A 24,438-nucleotide genomic window follows, 5' to 3' on the forward strand; every position below is an offset into this window, starting at 1 on the left:
AAGTCATGAATTGAATGGCTTTTAGTATACCTGTGGTTGTGCACATTCAATTTTAATTCGCAATCCATTGTAGAACGTCTTATCACCCCCGACCAGAGAAAAACCCTGTAGACATTAGTCACTCCTCATTCTGTCTCAAACCCTCAGGGCCTGATGGAAAGGCCGTTCCGTCTGTTGGGGACCCATTCCCTGCTTCTCCGTGGCGCGTTTTTTTTTTTTTTTTCCTGCCATAGATTCCTCACTCTCCTTCCTCAAATCTCACCTTCCCCTCATGGGCCCTCTGTCTGCCTTGGGGTATACCTAGAGGCCCGAGGTTCACTGTAGGCTCTAACCAGGGACTCCAGGGTCCCTGAGGCCCAGCACAAGGCCTGATGGGAAGACACTTTCGTCCTTGTGGAGGACCCAGTCCCCGCTTCTCCGCGGCTGGGTTTTTTTTCCTCTTCCCCAAGTGCCTCACCTTCCCCTCTTGTGCCTTCTGCACGCTTTGGGCTACCCCTAGCGGCCCAAGGCACACCCTGGGCTCGAACCATGGAAGCCAGCTTCCACAGGGCCAAGCGCAGTGGCTGATGGGAAGTCCTGTTCTTCCTTGGGGACCCAGGCTCTGGTTCTCTGTGGCGTTTTTTTTTTTCTTTTCCCCAGGTGCCTCACTTTCCCTTCATGGGCTTTCTGCCCGCCTTGAGGTACCCCTAGCCGGCCAGAGGCGCACCCTTGTTTTGAGCCCGGGATGCTAGTGTCTCCGGGGCCCAGTGCATGGCTTATGGGTAGGGACGTTCTTCCATGGGGGACCCAGGCCCCACTTCTGCGCGGCGCAGTTTTTTATTTTGTTCTCTGCCCCAGGTGTCTCACCTTTCCCTCATGGGCCTTCTGTCTGTCGTGGGGTACCCCTAGCAGGCCGAGGCGCACGCTGGGCTCGAGCCAGCGATACCAGGGTCCCCGGGGCGCAGTGCAAGGGCTGATGGGAAGACAGTTTCTTCTGTGGGGGACCCAGGCCCCGCTTATCCGCGGCACGGTTGTTGTTTTTTTTTTTCTGCCCCACATGCGTCACCTTCCCCTCATGGGCCTTCTGCCCGCTTTGGGTACCCCTAGCGGCCTGACGCGCACCCTGATCTCGAACCAGGAATGCCAGGGTCCCCTGGGCCCAGTGCAAGGGCTGACGGGAAGACACTTTCGTCCGTTGGGGACCCAGGCTCCGCTTCTCTGTGGTGCAGTTTTTTTTTTCTGCCACAGGTGCCTCACCTCTCCTTCCTCAAACCTCAAATGCCCCTCATGGGATTTCTGCCCGCCTTGTGGTACCCCTAGCGGGCCCGAGGCGCACCCGGGGCTCGAACCGGGGTCTCCAGCGTCCACAGGGCCCAGCGCAGGGACTGATGGGAAGGCATTTTCATCCTTGGGGGACCCAGGCCCAGCTTCTCCTAGGCGCGGCTTGTTTTCTTTTTTTTTTCTGCCACAGGTTCCTCACCTCTCCTCCCTCAAACGTCAACTTCCCATCATGGGCTTTCTGCTCGACTTGGGGTACCCCTAGCGGCCCAAGGCGCTCCCTGGACTCGAACCATGGATGCCAGGGTCGCCGGGGCCCAACGCAGGGGCTGATGGGAAGGTACCTTCATCCGTGGGTACCCAGGCCCCGCTTCTCAAAGCTGCGGTTTTTTTTCTCTGCCCCAGGTGCCTCACCTTCCCCTCACTGGCCTTCTGCCTGCTTTGGGGTACCACGAGCAGGCCCGAGGCGCTCCCGGGTCTCCAATCAGGGTCGCCAGGTTCTCGGGGCTAGCGCAGGGGCTGATCAGAAGGCACTTTCATCAGTGGGGACCCAGGCCCGGCTTCTCCGAGGTGCTGATATATATATATACATATATATATATATATGTGTATATATATATATATATTTTCTGCCACAGGTGACTCACCTCTCCTCCCTTAAATCTCGCCTTCCCCTCATGGGCTTTCTGGCTTCCTTAGGGTACCCTAGCATGCCGGAGTCTCTTCTGGTCCTTGAACTAGGGTCGCCAGAGTCCAGGGGGCCCAGCGCAGGGGCTGATGAGAAGGCACTTTCGTCTGTGGGAGACCCAGGCCCCGCTCCTCTTCCGCACGGTTTTTTTTTTTTTTCTGCCGCAGGTGCCTCACTTCTCTTCCCTCAAACCTCACCTTCCCCTCATGGGCCTTCTGCCCGCTTTGGGGTACACCTAGCGGGCCCGAGGTGCACCCAGGCCTAGAACCAGGGTCGCCTGGTTCCACGGGTCCCAGCTCAGGGACTGATGGGAAGGCACTTTTTTTCCATGGGAGACCCAGGCCCCACTTCTCCGTGGCACGGTTTCTTTTTCTTTTCTGCCACAAGTGCCTCACCTCTCCTCCCTCACAGCTCACCTTCCTCTCATGGGCTTTCCACCGCGTTGGGGTACCCCTAGTGGCCCGAGGCTCTCCCTGAGCTCGAACCAGGGACTCTAGGTTCCCCGGGGCCCAGTGCAGGGGCTGATGGGAAGGCACTTTCATCCTTGGGGTAGCCAGGCCCCACCTCTCCGCGGCGCGGGTTTCTTTTTTTTCTTTTTCTGTGACAGGTGCCTCACCTCTCCTCCCTCAAAACTCACCTTTCCCTCACGGGCTTTGTGTCCCCAAAGCCCCCCTTGGGGTGCACTTAGCGGCCGAGGCACAGCCTGAGCACGAACGAGGGACACTGGGGTCCCTGGGTCCCAGTGCAGGGACTGATGGGAAGACACTTTCGTCTGTGGGGCACCAAGGCCGTGCTTCTCCGCGGCGAAGTTTTCTTTTTTCTCTGCCCCAGGTGCCTCACCTTCCCCTTAGGGGCTTTCTGCCCACCTTGGGGTACCCCTACTGTCCCAAGGCATACCCCAGGGTCAAACCAGGGACGCCAGGGTCCCCAGGGCCCAGCGAAGGGGCTGATGGGATGGCACTTTCATCCGTGGGGGACCCAGGCACTGCTTCTCGGCTGAACGTTTATTTTTTTCTCTGCCTCAGGTGCCTCACCTTCCCCTCATGGACCTTTTGTTCGCTTTGTGGTACCCCAAGCTGTCCCGAGGCGCACCCTGGGCTCGAACCAGGGTTGCCAGGGTCCACCAGGCCCAGCATAGGGCCTGATGGGAAGGCACTTTCATCCGTGGGGGACCCAGGCCCCGCTTCTCTGAGACGCGGTCCTCTTTTTTTTTTTTTTTTCTGCCCCTGGTGCCTCACCTCTCCTCCCACAAACTTCAACTTCCACTCATGGGCCTTCTGTCCAAGTTGGGGTACCCCTAGTCGCCTGAGGCACACCCTGGGCGTGAACCAGGGATGCCAGGGTCCCTGGGGCCCAGCGCAAGGGCTGATGGGAAAAAACTTTCGTCCCTGGATGACCCAGACACCGCTTTGCGGCGCATTTTTTTTTCTTCTTTGCCCCAGGTGTCTCACCTTCCCCTCATGGGCCTTCTGCCTCTCTGCGCCTGCGCCGGCGCTGTGGGCCTCTCTGCGCCTGCTCCGTCGCTGTGCGCCTTTGCGAGGGCGGAGCTGCGTTCTTCCCAGCACAGACAAGGAGAGTATCGCCAGGGCGGAGCTGAGTTCTCTGCACAGACTTCAGAGATACAGCGAAGGTGGAGCAGGGTTCTCCTCAGCACAGACCCAGGCGGGCCGGGGGCACCGCGAGGGCGGAGCTGCGTTCTGCTCAGCACAGACCCGGGGGACACCGCTAAGGTAGAGCAGCGTTCTCCTCAGCACAGACCTTTGGGGCACTGCCTCGCTTTGGGACAACTTGGGACCGCATAGACGGTGAATAAAATCCTTCCCTTTTGCAGCCCTGAATAATCAGGGTCAGAGACCAGTTAGAAGGGCTCAGTGTGGAAAAGGGAAACCAAAAGCCCCTCTGAATCTTGCCAACCGAGGTTCTCCCCAGCCAAGCCGAGGCGGCCGCAGTGCGAGATCCACACCGCAGCCTCGGAAGACAAATGCAGCATTCCTAATGCAGACATGACACCCAAAATATGACACTCCCATTGCTCATGTAACAAGCACCTGTAATGCTAATGCACTGCCTCAATACAAAAATATTAATATAAGATCCGCAATCCCCTTGCTGCCATGCAGTCCTAAGACAGAGATCATAATAATCAACATTGACATAGTACAAACGTAGTAACGAGCCTAAGGTTAAGGTTGGTGTTAGGGTTAGGGGTTAGGGGTTAAGTTTAGGGTTAGGGGTTGGAGATAGGGTTTGGGGTCAGAGTTAAGAGTTAAGAGTCAACGTTTAGAGTTAGAGGTTAAGAGAGGTTAGGGGTTAGGGATAAGGGGTTAGGGTTGGATTAGTGTGAGGGTGAGGGTTGTGGTTAGGGGTTAGGCTTAGGGGTTACGGTTAAGGGTTAGAGTTAGGGGTTAGGGTTAGGGTCAGGGGTTAGGGGTCAGGGTCAGGGGTTAGGGATCAGGGTCAGGGGTCAGGGTCAGGTTCAGGGGTCCCACTCTTTGAGTTGTCCATTTACTCTGCTGACTGTTCCCTTTGCCATGCAAAAGCTGTTTAGTTTAATTAAGTCCCAGCTATTTATCTTTGTTTTTATCATTTGCATTTGGGTTCTTGGTCATGAAATCCTTGCGTACGTCAATGTCTAGAAGGGTTTATCCAGTGTTATCTTCTAGAATTTTTATAGTTCAGGAATTAGATTTAAGTTCTTAATCCATCTTGAGTAGATTTTTGTATAAGATGAGAGATGAGAATCCAGTTTTATTCCCCTACATGTGGCTCGCCAATTATCCCAACATCATGTGTTGAAAAGGGGGTCCTTTCCCCACTTTATGTTTTTGTTTACTTTGTCGAAGATCAGTTGGCTGTAAGTAATTGGGTTAATTTCTGGGTTCTCTCTTCTGTTCCATTGGTCTATGTTCCTATTTTTAAACCAGTACGTTGGTGTTTTGGTAACTATGGCCTTATTGTACAGTTTGAAATCAAGTAGTGTGATACCTCCAGGTTCTTTTTGCTTAGGCTTGGTTTGGTTACATGGCTCTCTTTTGGTTCCATATTAATTTTAGAATTGTTTTTGTAATTCTGTGAAGAATGATGGTGGCATTCAGATGGGGATTGCATTGAATTTGTAGATTGCCTTTAACAGAATGGTAATTTTCACAATATTGGTTCTACCCATCCATGAGCATGGGGATGCATTTCCATTTGTTTGTGTCATCTATGACTTCTTTTCTTTCTTATTTTTTTTTCCAGAGGGAGTTTTGCTCTTGTCGCTGAGGTGGGAGTGCAATGGTGTGATCTCGGCTCACTACAACTTCTGCCTCCTGGGTTCAAGCGATTCTCCTGCCTCAGCTTCCCGAGTAGCTCGGATTATAGGCATGTGCCACCGTGCTTGGCTCCATCTATGATTTCTTTCAGTAGTGTTTTGTAATTTTCATTGTAGCGGTCCTTTGATTCCTTTGCTAGGTATATTCCTAAGTTTTGGTTTTTTGTTGTTGTTGTTTGTCGCAGCTATTGTAAAAGGGGTTGAGTTCTTGATGTGATTCTCTGCTTGGTAGCTGTTGATGTATGGAAGAGCTACTGATTTGTGTCCATTAATCTTGTATCTGGAAACTTTGCTGAATTCTTTTATCAGTTCTAGGAGGTTTCTAGAGGAGTCCGTAGGGTTTTCTAGGCAAAAGATTATATCATCAGCAACAAGTGACAGTTTGACTTCCTCTTTACCGATTTGGATTTCCTCTATTTCCTTCTTTTGTCTGATTGCTCTGGCTAGGATTTCCAGTACTATGTTGAAGAGGAGTGGTGAGAGTAGGCTCCTCGTCTTGTTCCAGTTCTCAAAGGGAATGCTTTCACCGTTTCCCCATTCAGTATTATGTTGGCTGTGGGTTTGTCATAGATGGCTTTTATTACATTAAGATATGTCCCTTGTATGCCTATTTTGCTGAGAGCTTTAATCATAAAGCAATGCTAGATTTTGTCAAATGTTTTTTCTGCACCTGTTGATATAATCATATTAGATTTTTTTAAATTCTGTTTATTTGGTGTATCACACTTATTGACTTGCATCTGTGAAACCACTCCTATATCATTGGTATAAAACCCACTTGATCATGGTGGATTATTTTTTGATATGTTGTCGGATTCAGTTAGATAGTATTTTGTTAAGGATTTTGGCATCTGCGTTCATCAAGGATATTGGTCTGTAGTTTTCTTTTTTGGTTATGTCCTTCCATGGTTTTGGTATTAGGGTGATGCTGGCTTCATAGAATGAATAAGGGAGGGTTTCTTCTTTCTCTGTCTTGTGGAATAGTATGAAAAGATTGGTATCATCTCTTCCTTGAATGAAAGAAGACATTCTTTGAATGTCTGGTAGAATTCTGCTGTGAATCTGTCTGGCCCTCCGCTTTTTTTTGCTGGTAATTTTAAAATTACCATTTCAATCTTGCTGCTTGCTTTATTGGTCTGCTTGGGGTATCTAATTCTTCCTGATTTAAGCTAGGAGAGTTGTATTTTTCCAGGAATTTATCCAACTCTTCTATGTTTTGTAGTTTATGTGCCAAAAGGAGTTCATAGTACCCTTGAATAATCTTTAATATTTCAGTGGTGTCAGTTGTAATATCCCCTGTTTCATTTCTTAGTGAGGTTATTTGGATTTTCTCTCTTCTTTCCTTGGTTAATCTTGCTAATAGTCTATCAATTTTATTTATCTTTTCAAATAGCCAACTTTTTGTTTTATTTATGTTTTGTATTTGTTGTTGTTGTTGTTGTGTCAATTTCATTTAGTTCTGCTCTGATCTTTGTTATTTCCTGTGTTTGCTGGGATTGGGTTTGGCTTGTTCCTGCTTCTCTAGTTCCCTGAGATGTGAACTTAGATTGTCTGTTTGTGCTCTTTCAGACTTTTTGATGTAGGTTTTTAGGACTACAAACTTTGCTCTTAGCAGTGCCTTTGCTGTATCCCAGAGGTCTTGATAGGTTGTGTCATCCAGTTCGAAGAAATTTTTTACATTTCCATCTTGATTTCATTTTTCACCCAATGCTCATTCTGTGAGGAACAACCAAATTGTTTTCCGCAGCAAGGGCATCATTTTCTATTCCTAGCAGCCAGATCATGAGGGCTCCAACTTCTCCACCTCCTTAGCAACATTTATTTTCTGTGTCATTGTTATGAAAGCCTTACTTGTGGATGCAGCGTGGCATGAATGAAGTCAATTAACACGTTTATTACCTCACAGAATAGTCACCTTTTTGTGTGCATGGGTGGGATAAGAAAACTTAACTCTATCCCCTGTGATGGAATAGTGGCCATTCCAGCTGCTCCAGGCTCCAGCAGAGGAAGACCGGGGTATGTGGCCCCACCAGGGTGACCCTCAGGCCTGGCGCGCACGCATTCCAGAGGCCACCCAAACCATGCTCCGCCATCTGGGCGCCCAAGCTGCCGTCGCCCTCTGTGTGCAGGCAGCAGCTGCCTGGCAACCCCCGAGCCCGCTCGCGCTCCTAGCATCACAGAAGCAGGGCCACGTGTCCCAGTGGCTGCAGCCAAGCCAGGCATTCTGCCCTGCGGCAGCAGCTGCACAGGAGCGAGAACTGAGAACCCACCGCTCAACCCCACACGAGGTGACTGCCGAGTGCCCATACAAACGGCTCTGATCTGCCTCAGGTGGAGGAGTGGTCGGGAGGCACGGCCTGGGGGCCCTCAGGCTGGGCGCGCTGGCGATCCCAAGGCCGACCAGGCCATGCACCTCCAGTCCGCCTGGGTACCCGAGCTGCAGCCGCCTTCTGCGTGCAGGCAGCAGCCTCCAGGCAACTCCCGAGCCCGCCCACACTCCCCACATCTCGGAAGCAGGGCCAAATGTCCCTGTGGCTGTGGCCAAGCCAGGCGGTCTGTCCTGCAGCAGCTGCACAGGGGCGGGAACCGGCCCTCAGCCCCATCCCCGGTGGCTGCAGAGGGCCCCTGGATAGAGATCTGGAGCTCTGACAGAGGAGGAGCCGGGCCGGGGCAGGGTCTGGCAGGCTCTCAGGCCAGGGGCACCCGCGATCCAGAGGCCGCCCAGGGCATGCTCCACCACCTGGGCGCCCAGCTACAGGCGCCGGGCGACTCCCAAGCTGGCTGGCGCGCCCAGCCTCGCAGAACCAGGGCTAGATGTCGCCGTGGCTGCGACCAAGCCAGGCGGTCTGCCCAGGGGCGGCTGCACCTGGGCAGGAACGGACCCTCAACCCCATCCCCGGTGGCTGCAGACGGCCCCTGGGGCGGCCCCGATCTCTCTTCGGAGGAGGAGAGGGGCGGGAGTCACGGCCAGGCGGGCCCTCAGACGGGAAGGAATGCGCGCCTGCGATTCCGGGACGTCCCGCGACAGCCCAGGAGAACCCGCAAGCCAGCGGCGCCTGTTTCTCTGTGTCATTCTTTGAGGAACCACCAAACTGTTTTCCACAGCAAGTGCATCATTTTCTATTCCTAGCAGCCAGTTCATGAGGGCTCCAGTTTCTCCACCTCCTTAGCAATATGATTTTCTGTGTCGTTGTTATGAAAGCCTTACTAGTGGATGCAAAGTGGCATCTCATTTGGGTTTTGCCTTGCATTTTATTAATGAATAATGGTGTTTAGCATCTTTTCTTTTCCTTCTTAGACATTTGTGTATCTTCTTTGGAGAAATGTCTGTTCAAGTCCTTTGCCTGTTTTTTAATTGGGATCTTAGAAATTCTGTTGTTGAGTTGTGGGATATTAAGCTTTTATCAGATACACATTTTGATTTTATCAGATACATATTTTCTCACATATTATGGGTTGTCTTTTCACTCCCTTGATAGTATCCTTTGATGCATAAAGGGTTTTTTATTTTGATTAAATCTAATTTTCGTGTATTTTCTTTTGTTATCTGTGCTTTTCGGTCATATTTCAAAATACACTTAAAACTCAAAGGTCATAAAGGTTTACCGTGTGTTTTCTTCTAAGAATTACATATTTTTAGTCCTTACATTTAAGTCTTTTATTAATTTAGAATTAATTTTTGTATATACTGCAAGGTAGGGGTCTAACTTCTCTCTTGTGCACTGACATCCAGCTGTTGAAGAGACTGTTCTTTCCTCTCTTGACTAGACTTGGCCACCTTGTTGAACAGTCATTGACCATATATGTGCGGACTAACTTGTAGGATCTCAAATCTGTTCTATTGTATTGGTCTGAAAGTCTATTGGTCTTATTCCAGTACCACACTCTCTTGATTACTGTAGATTTGTAGTAGGCTGTGAAACTGAAAAATGTGAGTTTTCCAGTGTTCTTTTTCAAGACTGTTTTGTCTGTCAGATCCTTTGAATTTTTGTATGATTTTAGAATGAGTTTCTTTGTTTCTGCAAAAATGCCTTTGGGATTTTGATGGTATTGCATTGAATCTGTAGATTACTTTAGATGGTATTGTCATCTTAACAATGTTGTCTTACAACCCGTGAACACAGAATGTCTTTCCACTTATTTCCACTCTCTTTAGTTTTTTTGCAGCAATGTTTTGTGTATACCACCATGGTTAGATTTATGCCTGAATAACGTATTCTTTGATGTCATTATAAATGGAATTTTTAAAATGTTTTCATAGTTCTTTACAACTATATAGAAATATAGCTCATTTGCCTATGTTTGTTTGCATCCTGCCTCTTTTATTAGTTATAATCGGTTTTGTGTTTTGTTTGGAGCTTTATACCCATAAGATCATGTGTAGATACAATTTTACACCTATTTTTTATTTCTAATTTAGATGCCTTTTATTTCTTTGTCTTGCCTAATTGCTCTGGCTAGAACTGCCAGTGCTACGTTGAATACAAGTGGCAAATGCACCATCCTTTTCTTCTAGATGTTAGGAAAACAGCTTTCAGTGTTTCATCATTGATCATGATATTAACTGTTGGGTTTTTGTACATCCCATTGTCATGTTGCAGAAGATCTCTTCTATGCCTAGTTTATTGAGTATTTTTATTATAGAAGGGTGTTGTATTTCATCAATGTTTTCTCTGCATCAATTGAAATAATCACGTGCTTATTCATTTTACTGTTACAGCATATTACACTGATTGATTTTTTATATGTTGAACCACCCTTGCATTTTGGGGATAAATCTCAAAGGGTGATAGTTTACAATCGTTTGATTATACAGTATTGCTGCTAGTATTTTGCTAGTATTGCTAGTATTTTGCTGAGATTTTTGCTTATATATTCATAAGGGATATAGTGCTGTATTTCTGTCTTTTGTGCTCTCTTCGTCTTTGGTATAAGGATAATGCTGTTATCAAAAAATGAATTAGCAAGTATTCCTTCTTCATATATTTTGTCAGAAGAGTTTGAGAAGAAATGGTATTAATTCTTCTTTAAATGTTAGGTTGACTCACCAGTTAATGCAGCTATTTGGTCATAAATCTTTCTTTGTTAATCGCTTTCGATTACTAATTCAATCTCCTAGGTTATAGGTCTATTCAGATTTTCTCTTTCTTCTTGAGCCACTTTGGTAGTTTGCGTCTTTCTAGCGATTCATCCATTTCATCCAGGGCACCTAATTTGTTGCTAGACAGTTGTTCACAGTATACTCCTGTAATCCTTTTGTATTTCTGTAAAGTTGGTAGTAATGGCTCTGCTTTCATTTATTATTTTAATAATTAGTCTTCCATCTTTTGCTCAGTCAATATAGTGAAAGGCTTGATCTTTCAAAGAATCTACATTTTTTCATTCTACTGCTCTCCAACCTTCTATTTTATTGATTTATGCTCTAATTATGCTCTTTATTATTTCTTTCCTTCTGCTAGCTTTGGATTTAGTCTTCCACCTGGATTTATTTTGGGAGTGATATTGATGTAACTTCATGGAAATAATACTAGATAGAAAGTTAGAGGATAGATTCTCTATCTGATGAGAGTTTGGGGCAAGTCGAGTACCAGGTTACCAAGTTTTATTTTTTTCTCTGACCCAAAAAACAATTTGGCAGCCGGTGAGAAACTCTCACAGCTCTGGATGTGAGTTTAGGACACTGCATTTCTACCATTCAATTTCTTACTACTTTTTTCACAGGGATCATGGCACAAATTGCAGTTTCCACCCTGCCCATGGAAGATGAGGAGTCCATGGAAGATGAGGAGTCCATTGAAGATGAGGAGTCTGTTGAAGATGATTCCGTGGAGAGCAGGATGGTGGTGACATTTCTCATATCAGCTCTCGAGTCCATGGTGAGACCTTCTGTTCTAACATGATATAATTGGGTAGAACTGGGTGGTAGATAAGGTTGATTTGTTTTTGTAGAACTTATAATTTTATGATTTGTAGTTCTAATGAGTAGATCTTTTTCTGGAATAGTAGTTATGGTCAAACACTTCTAACCAAATGTGCCATGTTGTCCAGTCTGGTCTCAAAATATGGGGCTCAAGAGACCTGCCCACCTTGGCCTCCCAAAATACTGGGATTACAGGTGTAAGCCCCTGAATCTGGCCAGATATTTTTCTTTTTATGGCTGAATAATACTCTGTGTATGTATATATTACATTTTCTTTATCTATTCACCTACTGATGGGCATTAGGTTTGGGCTACCTTTTGGCCACTGTGAATAATGCTGCTGTTAATCGGGTGTACAAATACCTGTTTGAGTCCCTGCTCTCAGTTCTTTTGGTTATATACGCTTAAAGGGTGTTGATGGATCATATAATTCTATGCTTCATATTTTTAAGGAGCTGCTAAACCATTTTCCACAGTGGGCTGTACCATTTTACGTTCCAAAAAGCAATGCATACAGCTTCCAATTTCTCTATAGCACTGCTGACAGTTAATATTTTCTGTTTATGTATTGTATTTTTATAGTGTTTGAAATTAATCTGAGGCTTTTTGCTGATACCAAAATATTAGGAAAGGTTTTCCAAAAATAATACTGCTTATTATAAAGGATTTTACGTGTTACTTGATGCCCTGTGATCTGTTTTCTAAGTAAGAAGAGGAAATTCTTGGCTGGGCACAGCGGCTCATGCCTGTAATCCTAGCACTTTTGGAGGCCGAGGTGGGTAGATCACCTAAGGTCAGGAGTTCAAGACCAGCCTGGCCAACATAGTGAAACCCAGTCTCCACTAAAAAAAAAAAAAAAAACAAAATTAGCTCGGTGTGGTGGGGGGTGCCTCTAATCCCAGGTATTCGGAAGGCTGAGGCAGAGAATTGATTAAACCCATAAGGCAGAGGTTACAATGACCGAGATTGCACCACTGCACCCCAGCCTGTGTGACAGAGCGAGAGTCCATCTCAAAAAAAAAAAAAAAGGAAAGAAAGAAGAGGAACTTCTCTCCATCCAGCCTCATTCCACTGCACCAACTCTTCTGTGTCGGGTTGTGCAGGGGAGAAAAGGAGCTTGGCAACTCTTTGCTGTGTTGAGTTGTGGTAGCCCATCACTGGGTTGTAAAGTGCCTTGCCTCCTTTCCTCCCCTCCTTTTTTTTGAGACAGAGTCTCACTCTGTCGTCCAGGCTGAGGTACAGTGGTGCGATCTCTGCTCACTGCAACCTCAGCCTCCTGGGTTCAAGTGATTCTCCTGCCTCAGCCTCCCAAGAAGCTGGGACTACAGGCACATGCCACCACACCTGGCTAACTTTTTTTATTTTTAGTAGAGACAGGGTATCACCATGTTGGCCAGGCTGGTCTTGAACTCCTGACTTCAGGTGATCCACCCACCTTGGCCTCCCAAAGTGCTGGGGTTAAAGGCATGAGACACTGCGCCCGTCCACCTCCTCTTTTACTTGGGAGAAATGCACAGATTCTGGGTGCCATGTGCATTTGTTTTGGGAGTGATAATTGATCTAACTTATGGAAATAATACTAGATAGTTAGCGGATGGATTCTGTATCTGATGAGAGTTTTGGGCAAAACGAATTCCTAGTTTCTGAGTCTTATTTTTCCCCTGATTTAAGAAAACTGTGAATTATCCAGCCGGTAAAAATCTCTCACAGCTCTGGATGTGAGTTTAGGACACTGGATTTCTACCACTCATTTTCTTGCCACTTTTCTTGCGCAAGGATCATGGCACAAGTTGCAGTTTCCACCCTGCCCATTGAAAATGAGGAGTCTGTTGAAGATGAGGAGTCCTTGGAGAGCAGGATGGTGGTGACATTCCTGTCAGCTCTCGACTCCATGGTCAGACCTTCTGTTCTCACATTCTGCAGTTCGGTAGGACTGGGCGGTAGATAAGGTTGATTTGTTTTTGTAGAACTTACAATTTTGTGATTTTTAGTTCTAATGAGTAGACCTTTTTCGTGAATAGTAGTTACGGTCAAACACCTCTGACCAAATGTGCATGTGGAGTTTCTACACTGATTTTCAGACAATCTGGATCCCAACTGGGTATCCCAAAATTCCATCCTGACACTCCCTGGAGTTAGTGCAGACCCCGCAGGATGGGAGCTCAGTCCCAGGAGTCTACCCTCACTCCACATGCCAATTGCAAGTCTTGGGTTGTTACATGTAGTTTTCACCAACCAGTTAGAAAACAGGGTTTCATGACCCCCATTGGTGGGTGGAATCATTTGCTCGGACAGCTTGCAGAACTCAGAAAAACAGATTGTTTTCTTTTTTTTCTGAGATACAGGGTCTCAGTCTGTTGCCAGGCTGGAATGCAGTGGTGTGATCAAAGCTCACTGTAGCATGGGACTCCTGGGCTCAAGTGATCCTCCCACCTCAGCCTCCCAAATAGCTGAGATTATAGGCCTGTACCAGCATATCTGGCTATGTTCTTTTACTTTTTGTAGAGATGGGGTCTTGTTATGTTGCCCAGGCTGGTCTCAAATTTCTGGGCTCACGTGATCCTCCCACCTCAACTTCACAAAATGCTGGGATTATGGGCATGAACCATTGCATCTCACCAATTTACTTTCTTTTACTGGTTCATTTTAAAGGCTAAATCTCAGAAACAGCCAGTGAAAGAGATGTACATGCTGGGCACAGTGGCTCATGCCTGTAATTTCAGCACTTCGGGAGACTGAGGCGGGAGCATCGCTTAAGTGCTCAGGAGATTAAGACCAGCCTGGGTAACAAGGTGAAAATGCATCTCTACAAAAAGATTTTTCTAAAAATTAGCCAGGCACAGTTATCTATAGTTATAGCTACTCAGTGCCTATAATTCTAGCTACTCGGGAGGCTGAGGTGAGAGGATGAGAGGATGGGGCTTGAGATACGGAGGCATAGTTCGCAGTGAGCCACGATTGTGCCATGGCACTCTAGGCTGGGAGACAGAGCCAGACTCTGTCTCAAAAAAAAAAAAAAAACCACACAGGGCAAGGTATGTCGAGAGGGGTACAGAACTTCCATGTCCTCTATTGTGCATGTTACCTTCCTGGTATCTCCCTTGTGTTCAGCAACCCAGACATTCTCCAACTCCAGTTGTTGAGGGCGCTTATGAACGCTTCATTATGCAGGCATGATTGATGAAGTCATTGACCATTGGTGATTAAGTCAGTCTTCGGCCACTATTTCTTCCTGGAGCCCAGGGGGTGAGGCTGACAGTTCCAAGCCTCTAGTCACATGGTTTGTTCTTCTGACTACAACCACCCCTTTTTCTGAAGCTGTCTAGGAGCTTTCAGTCACCCAGTCATCTCAGTAACATCACCAAATGCATTCTTACTATGGTGATCCCAAAGGTCTTAGAGGCTCTTGTGTTAGAAACCTGGGACTAAGACCAAATATTGAAACAGAAGATGCCCCATCACCTTCATCACCAAGGCCTTTATAAGAGCTTGAGAAGCTCTGTGCCAGGATGAGGGGCAGAAACCAAATGTGTATTTCTTTTGTTTTCTTTTGAACACAGAGTCTCTGTTTCACCCAATCTGGAGTGCAGTGATGGTGTTGTAGCTAACTGCAGCCTCAACGACCTGTGCTCAAGCAATTCTCCCACCTCAGCCTTCCAAGCATCTGGGACTACAGGTGCACACCATCCATGCCCAGCTAATTTTTGTATTTTTTTTTGTAGAGATAGGATCTTGTTATATTGCCGAGGCTGGTCTTGAACTCTGGGGCTAAAGCGATCCTTTCACCACAACCTCTGAAGTAGCTGAAACTACAGATGCATACTACCATGCCCAGCTAATTTTTTCTTATTTCTTTTTGTTGTTTAATTGAGGGGGTCTCGCTGTGTTTCCCAGGCTGGTCCTGAAGTTTTGGCCTCAAGCGTTTCTCCTGCTTTGAACTCCTAAACTGTTGGGATTATGGTTGTGAGCCACGGCCTCTGTGTCCAGCAATCACAAGAGGTCTTTATAAGTGAAAGAGGGAAGTAAGGGAGTCCGAATTGAAGGAGATTTGATGATGGAAGCACAGGTCACAGAGGGAGATTCGAATATGCTTTGCTTCTGGCTTTGAAGATGCAGTTAGGGGCCATGAGCCAAAGAATAGGAGTGGCTTTAGCAACTGGGAAAGGCAAGGGAACATATTCTCTCCAGAACCTCCAGAAGGGATGCAGTCCTGCTGTCACTTTGACTTTAGCCTTAATAGACCTATTTTGGACTTCTGGCCCCCAGACCTGTTAGTTAGTAGATTTGTGGTGTATTAAGCCACTCAATGTAGGGTACTTTGTAACAGCAGCAAGAAGAAATGAACATGAAGCCAGAATTGGTGGCCCACACCTATAATTCCAGCTATTTAGGAGGCTGAGGCAGGATGGTTCCTTTGGCCCAGGAGTTCACGATAAGTCTGGGCAACAAAATGATACCCTGTCTACATGGAAAAAAAAAAAAATTAGAGGGTGTGGTGGCATGCACTTGTAGTCTTAGCTACTAGAGGCCCTGAGGCAGGACAATTTCTTGACCTAGGAGCTCCAGGTCTCAGTGCATTGTGATCGTGCCATGGCACCCCAGTCTGAGTGACACAGCGAGATTATATCTTAGAGAAAAAAAAGAAAAAAGAAATGAGTGAGCATGGCAGGAATAGGAACAGATAGCAATATTAAATAGAGTGGTCAGGGTTGGCCTCCTAAGTGAAAATTGAGCAAAGACTTGAAGGAGGGGAAGGAGCTGGCCAAGGTACTGAGGGAAGAGCATTGTAGGCAGAAACAACAGAATAAAGATGCTAAGAGGGAACTCCGTGGTGTGTCTGAAGCTCAGGAAAGAGGTCTGTGGAGTAGAGAGAGGGAGAGAAGTAGGGAAGGAGGCCAGGGAGTTGTTGGACTCAGATCAGTACAGATTGTGTAAGCCCTGGGAGGCTATTGCTGGGGCTTTGGTTTTTATTCTGTCTGATATGGGAGATGCAGAAGGGTTCTGAGCAAAGAGGTGACACGAACTGTCTACTGATTTAAAAGCATCCCATGGCAGCTGAGTTGAGAAAGATTGTGGGAAGATTTGGGTAGAAGCAGGGAGGCCATGCTGTGGCAACCTCCAGGTGGGAGATGATAGTGGTTCTGACCAGGGCCCTGGCAATGGTGAGAGATGGTTGATTCTTGTTGAAATACTAAGTAATTTTAAAAAAAAACCACTACTGCTTTTCCCAATTATATGAAGTATGGGATGCTAGATTACAGAAATCTTAAGTCGGGCCAGGTGCAGTGGCTTATGCCCAGAGCTTCAGCACTTTGGGAGGCAGAGATGGGAGAATGGTTTGAGTCCAGGAGTTTGAGACCACCCTGGGCAACACAGCTAGACCTCCTGTCTATGCAAATAAAAATTAATAAAATATAATTATCCCGGCATGGTGGTATTTTCCTGTAGAACCTGTTACTTAGGTTGTTGAGGTGGGCAGATCTCTTGAGGGCGGGAGTTTGAGGCCAGCTTGGGCAACATAGCAAGGCTCCTCTTTCTACAAAAAAAAAAAAAAAATAGCTGGGTGTTTTGGTGCTCATCTGTAGCCGTAGCTATGGTGAGGGTGAGGCAGGAGGATCCCCGGAGCCCAGGAGGTCACGGCTGCAGTTAGCTATGAGTGCACCCCTGCATTGCAGCCAGAGTGACAGAGTGAGACCCGGTCTCAGAATACAGATACAAGTAAAGAAATCTCAGCTCAGAGCAGTCTGTTTGTCACTATGCAGCCTTTGCAACCCCATAGCTGCGCGATTGGGTTTGTGTTGCTGGAGGTGAGGAGACCCGTGCCCAGGTGTTGTTGCCTGTCTAATCAGTTTATTTTAAAATATATTAATGAAATTTATTTCATCATACTTTATGGCCTCATACCTGAGTGGTTTTTTGAATTCTCCTTTGAATAGCTTGTAACTATTCAAACCTCTTATTGGTTCTATAATTAATTCTTTATCTAATTAGCTTTTTAAAAATCAGAATTGATATTAGACTAATCAGTTATTAATGAGGAGATGAAATTGAGTTGTTTGTACACTTTATCTAAGATAGTGTTATATTGGCTAACTCAAATCAGTAGTTCAGCAAATGCAGAATCAGAGCTTCTTCAGCGTGGAACTGTCTTGTGGTTCTTGAAGATGCCATTTCTTTCTTTTTTTTTTTTTTTGAGACAGCATCTTCCTCTGTCACCAGGCTCGAGTGCAGTGGCACAATCTCAATTCACAGCAACTTCTGCCTCCCAGGTTCAAGCATTTCTTTTGCCTCAGCCTCTGAAGTAGCTGGGACTACAGGCACATGTCACCATGCCCGGCTAAGCTTTGTATTTTCTGTAGATACGGGGTTTCAGCATGTTGGACAGGCTGGTCTTGAACTCCTGACCTTGTGATCCACTGGCCTTGGACTCCTAAAGTGCTGGGATTACAGGTGTGAGCCACCGTGCCTGGCCTCTTTTTTCAGTCTTTAATAAACTGCTGCCATCATTTCAGACCACTTGCTATTTTAGGCACTTAGAAATTTTTCACTGGAATTCATGTAAAGAAAGACCATGGATGTTTGTACTGGATTTAGTATTCATCCTTCGACTGCATGACTCACCCCTAGTGCCATAATTTTACTAATGAATTTTTCAGATACTACTCAGCTGGCCACTGAACCTAACCAGCAACCCACCCTCAACCATTCAGTGGTCTTTTGTTCTTCTCTGTTCCTCCTGAATGTTGATTACTCTCAGAAGGTGATAAAAACTTGGATTTCTTTTTTTTCTTTCTAGAGACAGGGTTTTGTTCTGTCACCCAGGCTGCAGTGCGGTGGCATGATCATGGTTCACTGCAGCCTGAAACCCCGGGCTCAAACAGTCCTCCCACCTCAGCCTCCCAAGTAGCTGGGACTACTTACATTTGCCCCTATGCCCAGCTAACTTCTTTATTTTTTATTGTACAGATGGGATCTTGCTGTGTTGCTCAGGATGTTGTCAGACTCCTGGCCTCAAGTGATCATTCTGCCTCAGCTTCCCAAAGTGCTTGGATTATATGTAGGTGGGAGCCACCTGTGTTCAATGCCCATTTTCTTTTTCTTTCTTTCTTTTGGAGACGGACTCTCACTCTGTCATGCAGGCTGGAATGCAGTGGTGTGATCTCAGCTGACTGCAACCTCCACCTCCCTGGTTCAAGCAACTCCCCTGCCTCAGCCTCCCGACTAGCTGGAATTACAGGCACATGTCACCACTCTCAGCTAATATTTTTGTATTTTTAGTAGAGACAGGGTTTCAGTATGTTGGCCAGACTGGTCTCGAACTCCTGAAATCAGGCAATCCACCCACCTTGGCCTCCCAGTGTGCTGAGATCAGAGGCGTGAGTCACCACGCCATGCCCAGCCATTTTTAAAATAATAACGTTATTGAAATATGATTAACGTATCATGCAATTCATTTATCAAAGTACGCAATTCAGGCCAGGTGCAGTGGCTAATTCCTATAACGCTAAGACTTTGGGCACCTGAGGCAGGTGGATCGCTTGTGTTCAGGAGTTTGCGACTAGCCTGGGCAACATGGCAAAACAGCATCTCTAGCAAAAATACAAAAATTAGCTGGGTGTGGTGGCTCATGCCTGTAGTCCCAACTACTTGGGGGACATGAGACTGGAAGATCATTTGAGCCCAGAAGCCATAGGTTGCAGTGAGACCAGATGGCACCACTGCACTACAGCATGGGTGACAAAAGGAGACCCTGTCTTTAAATAACTAAAGATAAAAAGAAAGTATACAATTGAGTGGTTTTTAGAATATTCAAGAAGCTGTGCATCCATCACCACAGTCTTTCTTAGAAGTGATTACCCACTTGTGAGTTACCCACTTATGAGTGAGAAACCCTCACCTCTTAGCCGCTACCTCCTACGTACCCCATGTTCATAGGCAACCACTGATTTATTTTCTGTCATTGTAGTTTTGCCTAATCTGGACCTTTTATAGAAATAGAATTGTACAATGTGTGATCTTTTGTAATTTGCTTTTTTTTCTCTTAGCAGAATGTTTTCAAATTTCTTTCATGTTATAGTGTGTATCAGGATTTCTTTCTTTTGTAGCTGAGTAATAGTTTATGTTTATCCATTCATTAGTTGATGGACACTTGTGTTGTTTTTGCGTATTCACCATCATGAGTCAGGCTGCTATGAACACTCGTACGTAAGTTTTAGTGTGAACATATATTTTTATTTCTCTTGGATTTACACTCAGGAGTGAAATTGTTGCATTATGTGATTACTATACATTTAGTCTTTGAGAAACTGCCACGTTGCTTTTCAAAGTGGTTACACTGGTCAGGCACAGTGGCTCACACCTTTAATCTCAGATATTTGAGACGCTGAGTTTGGAGGATTTTCTTAGCTCGGGAGTTCAGGACAACCCTGGGCAACATAGGGAAACAATGTCTTGATTTTTTAAAAAAATCAAATGCCAAGAAAACACCCAAATTGATTACACCATTTTACGTTCCCACCAGTCATGTATGTGAGTTCCAATTATTCCAATTGTCACCAACTTTTTTTTTTTCTTGAGACAAAATCTTGCTCTGTTGCCCAGGCTGGAGTGCAGTGACATGAACATGGCCAGTGCAGCTGTGACCTTCCAGGCACAAGTGATCCTCTCACCTCAGCCTCCTAAGTAGCTGGGACTTACAGGTGCATGCTATCATGTGCAGCTGATTTTTACAGTTTTTGGTAGAAATGGGGTGTTGTCATGTAGCCCAGGTTTGTGTCAAACTCCTGAGCTCAAGTGATCTGCCTGCTTCAGCTTCCGGAAGTGCTGAGATTACAGGTGTGTGCCACCATGCCCGACTGGTGTAACCACTTTGGAAAGCAGCCACTGAGCCCGGCCTTCACCAGTATACCAATATTTGTTAATATCGTTTTATTTTTTACAATTTTTCCATTTTTAAAAACTTATTCTTTTACCTGTATTATTGATTATAATGAACAACGAATAATTTTGTAGTAGAGTTGAGTCCCCCCAAAAAGGATTTATTGTTTAACTGAAGTAGTTTTTTTTTAAACCTGGATATATATTTTTTCATTTTCACTTTATTTTTAGTGTTTATTTTTAAAAATTATTCATATGTATTTTTATTTTAATAGGTGTTTGAGAAACAGGTGGTGTTTGGTTCCATGAATAAGTTCTTCAGTGTTGATTTCTGAAATGTAGTACCCCTCATTACTCATTAAATTATATATTAAGTCATTATAAAATCATTAATAAACCAAGGACTTTAGTAAAATGGGAATTTTATTTTAACTTGCAACCTGGGACATAAATGTCAAAAAAAATTAGAGAAATTACCACATTAAGGTTTTAAAATCTTGAACTGAAAAATGAAAACCTTGGTGCACCTAAGAACCACCAGCCCACTGGTCAAAGTGAACAAAACTAAATGAAAAAATAAAACCAAGAAAACCAAACTCAGGATTATTAGGTATTCTGTAATTCTATTTTATCTTTGGACTCACAGAAAATAGTTATTATTATTATTACTATTATTATTATTATTCTGATATGGAGCCTCACTCTGTCACCCAGGCTGGAGTGCAGTGGTGCAATCTTGGCTCACTGCAACCTCTGCCTCCTGGGTTCAAGTGATTCTCCTGCCTCAGCCTTCAGAGTAGTTGGGATTACAGGCAGGTTCCACCATGCCTGGCTAACTTGTATTTTTGGTAGAGACAGGGTTTCACCATGTTGGCCAGGCTGGTCTGAAACTCCTGATCTCAAGCAATCTGCCTACCTCAGCCTCCCAAAGTGCTGGAATTACAGGCATGAGCCACTGTGCTCAGCTGAAAATAGTTAATTTTATGTATATTCCAAGTCAGAATACATCCTATTTTTCAATATTTGATGACTTTAGGATTCTATATTAACTCTTAATTGAATTAATACAAGTTTAGGTGTAAAGATGATGTTTACGTTGACAAAAATTATTAATGTTTTACATATATGAAAGTAACACTATCATATATTTTTCATACTTGTAGAATACTTTGAAATCTATTATTAGCTAATATTTTATATTCATTTTGGGTTTTCACATTATTGTTAGATCCAGAGAAAAGTAATATTTTGTGAATACTCAAATCATAAACATTTTGCTGGATGCATTCATAGATACTTTATTTTAAAAGTACACTAATTGAAGTTTTACACCATTTTATGATTCATCAAACACAGCAACTGAATACTGGTGTATAGCAACATTACAGATGATGTTAGTCTAAGATAAAACTCATAACACATTTTAAAAAGGGTAAAAGGAAGGAAAGGAAAAAGGATACAAGGCTGTAAAAAGATTTTAAAAACAAACGTCGTATGTCTGAACCTTTGCCTGGAGTTTCATATTTTGTGAAAAGCAGTTTGTAAGTAGAGGACTTGTAAGTGCACCTAGTACACTGCAATGGCACAGACACGGCAGATAGTCAATAAAATGATCTTTAACTTCTGATCTAGGTTATTTTTGTTGTTGTTCATGTATTAACCTAGTGAAACTCAGCCAATAGATGGAGTGGCATTGACCTGTACAACTTCCAAAATCCCATCCAACCTTAGTGTCCTCTGAAGTTCTCCATAACTTATTGTCTGTTTCAACCAACATTTAGCATAAGCTACAGCTTATATTGTTAATAATTCTTCTATGTTTATGTGCTGATTTGCAAATAAATGGGCCTATATAGTCTTTATCTAGTGTTGGATTGGGATCAAAAGTTTCATGAAATCATTGTTTTTGTATACATACAGATGGATAATTGTATAAATAAGTACAGATGTGTATAAATGTGTGAGTATACATACATATATTTTCTAGCTCATCTAACAAAAGGGCCTAGAAACAACATCATCCCAGTAACAATGAGAACACCATTCTCCAATTAAAGGAACCAGGCTCCTTGGGGACATATTTGATATCAGGATTGGGCAGGGAAAATACAAGATTAGTTTGAAATATTTTGTCATGTTAGAAAGTAAGGAAATGCTCACAAAATGGGGAAAATGTGAAAGGGAAACAGATCCACTTTGAATAAACTTCCGCAGCCAAATTTGAGAAAATTTGGGCAATAAAATAAATAACAATAGTAATATATTACAATCTACAGAAGAAAATTTTCAATTAATCCAGGCCGGGTGCGGTTGCTCATGCCTGTATTCCCAGCACTTTGGGAGGCAGAGGCGGGCAGATCACTTGAGGTCAGGAGTTCGAGACCAGCCTGACCAATGTGGTGAATCCCTGCCTCTACTAAAAATACAAAAATTAGCCGGGCATGGTGACACATGCCTGTAGTCCCAGCTACTCCGGAGGCTGAGGCAGGAGAATGGCTTGAATCCCGGAAGGTGGAAGTACAGTGAGTGGAAATTGCACCATTGCACACCAGCCTGGATGACAAAACAAGACTCCATCTCAAAAAAAAAATCCATATTGACATAAATAATAAACCAAAGATTGAGAATGGGTAATATTTTATTACAGTAAGATTTCATTAAGTGTAGGAGACATAAAATATAAGAATCATCACTTTGCAAATATCATAGTAATAATTGTTGCAAGAAAGAACCTTGGAGGGATGCTAAGATTAGTGGTGAATATATGTTGGGAAAGAACATATTTGCATAATATGAAAGTATCTTCCCACAAGATAATTATAGAATAGTAACTTCAAAGTGGAGATGTCAACTTAGCCAAGTGATCAAAGTTAACATTACTAATAATAAGATAAATGAACTTCATGTAACTTCTTATATGATGCACTGAGTAGGACAAAACATCAATTCTATGGTATTCTTAGACAAAATGTGTAACTTTAGTCCTAATCGTGAGAAAACATCAGACTAACTGAAATTGAGGAGGGACATTCTACAAAATAACTGCCAGTATTCATCAAAAGAATTTTAGAAAGACTGAGGAATTCTCCAGAGACATGGAGACATGTTATCTAAGTGCAATGGAGAACATGCATTGTATCATGAACCAGAGATGGACAACAGTAGGATATATACAATAACACCCCAACATTTGAACATTAAACAAAATACTTCAGAAAAACCCATTGGCCAAGAAAAGTTTCACGCACACAAAAAATAGTTTAAACTGAAAGAAAAATTTTTAAAAACTTAATAAAATGTGGGATGCAGATAAATCATTTCTTAAAGGTACATTTATAGATGTAATATATTGAAAATAAAAGGCTTCAATCAATGACCTTTAGGTTCTTTTTTAAGAGGCTAAAAAATGAGCAAAGTATATCCAAATTAAGAAGAAGGAAGATGATAAAGATAAAAATGTAAACCAACAACATAGCAAATAACAAAAGGTGGAGCTCATTAATATACCCACAAATTGGTTCTTTGAAAAAAAATTTTTTAATAAACAATGGCTAGCAAGATTTATCTTGAAAAAAATTAGAGAAGCTACATAATGTAGATAATGGGAATTAAATAGAGGATGTAACTAGAGAACCTACAGACATCAATATAATTATGAAAACTTTAGGCCAATACATTTGACAATTAAAATAACATGGGAAATTATTTGTAAAACTAATTCTTAAAACTGATGCAAAATGAAATAGAAAAAGTAATAGCTTCTCTATGTATTGAAGAATTTTTTTAATTTAAAAAGATTTCTATAATTACAGGCTACATGCTTTCTTAGGTGAATTCTATCAAACATTTAAGAAAGTACAGAGAGTCCTCAACTTACGGTGGTTTGACTTGTGCTCTTCTGACTTGATAATGGTGCTTTTATCTGTGTACATTAATGATGAGCATCAATATGACCAGTTTTTCACTATCAGTATAGTTTTCAATAAATTTCATGAGATACTCAATATTTTAAAATGGGCTTTGTGGTAGATGATTTTGCCCAATTGTAGGATAATGTAAGTGTTCTGAGCAAGTTTAAGGTAGGCGAGGCTAAGTCATGATATTCAGTAGGTTAAATATATTAAATGCGTTTTAGACTTACAATATTTTCAATTTAGGATGAGTTCATTAAGACATAAGACAATTGTAAGTTGAGGAGTACCTATAATATCAATCTTGAACGGACTCTTTTTAAGAAATAGAATTTAAGGGCCGGGCACAGTGGCTCACACCTGTAATCCCAGCACTTTGGGAGGCCAAGATGGGCAGATCACCTGGGGTCAGGAGTTTGAGACCAACCTGACCAGCATGGAGAAACCCCCGTCTCTACTAAAAGTACATAAT

General features: G+C 43.9%; 1 protein-coding gene and 1 long non-coding RNA gene across 2 annotated transcripts in view; both read left to right on the plus strand.

Annotated features, from left to right (window-relative positions):
• Positions 1-3,455: 3,455 nt before the first annotated feature.
• LOC112208038 (uncharacterized) overlaps positions 3,456-24,438 on the plus strand; it is a 38,269-nt gene continuing 17,286 nt past the window's right edge. The window contains exons 1-2 of the long non-coding RNA XR_008539291.2: positions 3,456-3,675; positions 10,980-11,134. This is a non-coding gene — a long non-coding RNA (uncharacterized LOC112208038). The remainder of the gene's footprint in view (positions 3,676-10,979; positions 11,135-24,438) is intronic.
• LOC107973228 (uncharacterized) lies at positions 7,658-8,388 on the plus strand. Its single transcript, XM_016948003.3, has one exon. The coding sequence runs from the start codon at positions 7,666-7,668 to the stop codon at positions 8,386-8,388; it is 723 nt and encodes a 240-aa protein (XP_016803492.3). The 5' UTR covers positions 7,658-7,665.

This window comes from Pan troglodytes, chromosome 16, assembly GCF_028858775.2.
Source record: "Pan troglodytes isolate AG18354 chromosome 16, NHGRI_mPanTro3-v2.0_pri, whole genome shotgun sequence".
Lineage (NCBI taxonomy): Eukaryota > Metazoa > Chordata > Mammalia > Primates > Hominidae > Pan > Pan troglodytes.

What these genes read in the sequence shown, in the direction of transcription:
- LOC107973228 (XM_016948003.3), top strand. Translation starts at nt 7,666, where the DNA reads ATGCACCTCCAGTCCGCCTGGGTACCCGAGCTGCAGCCGCCTTCTGCG.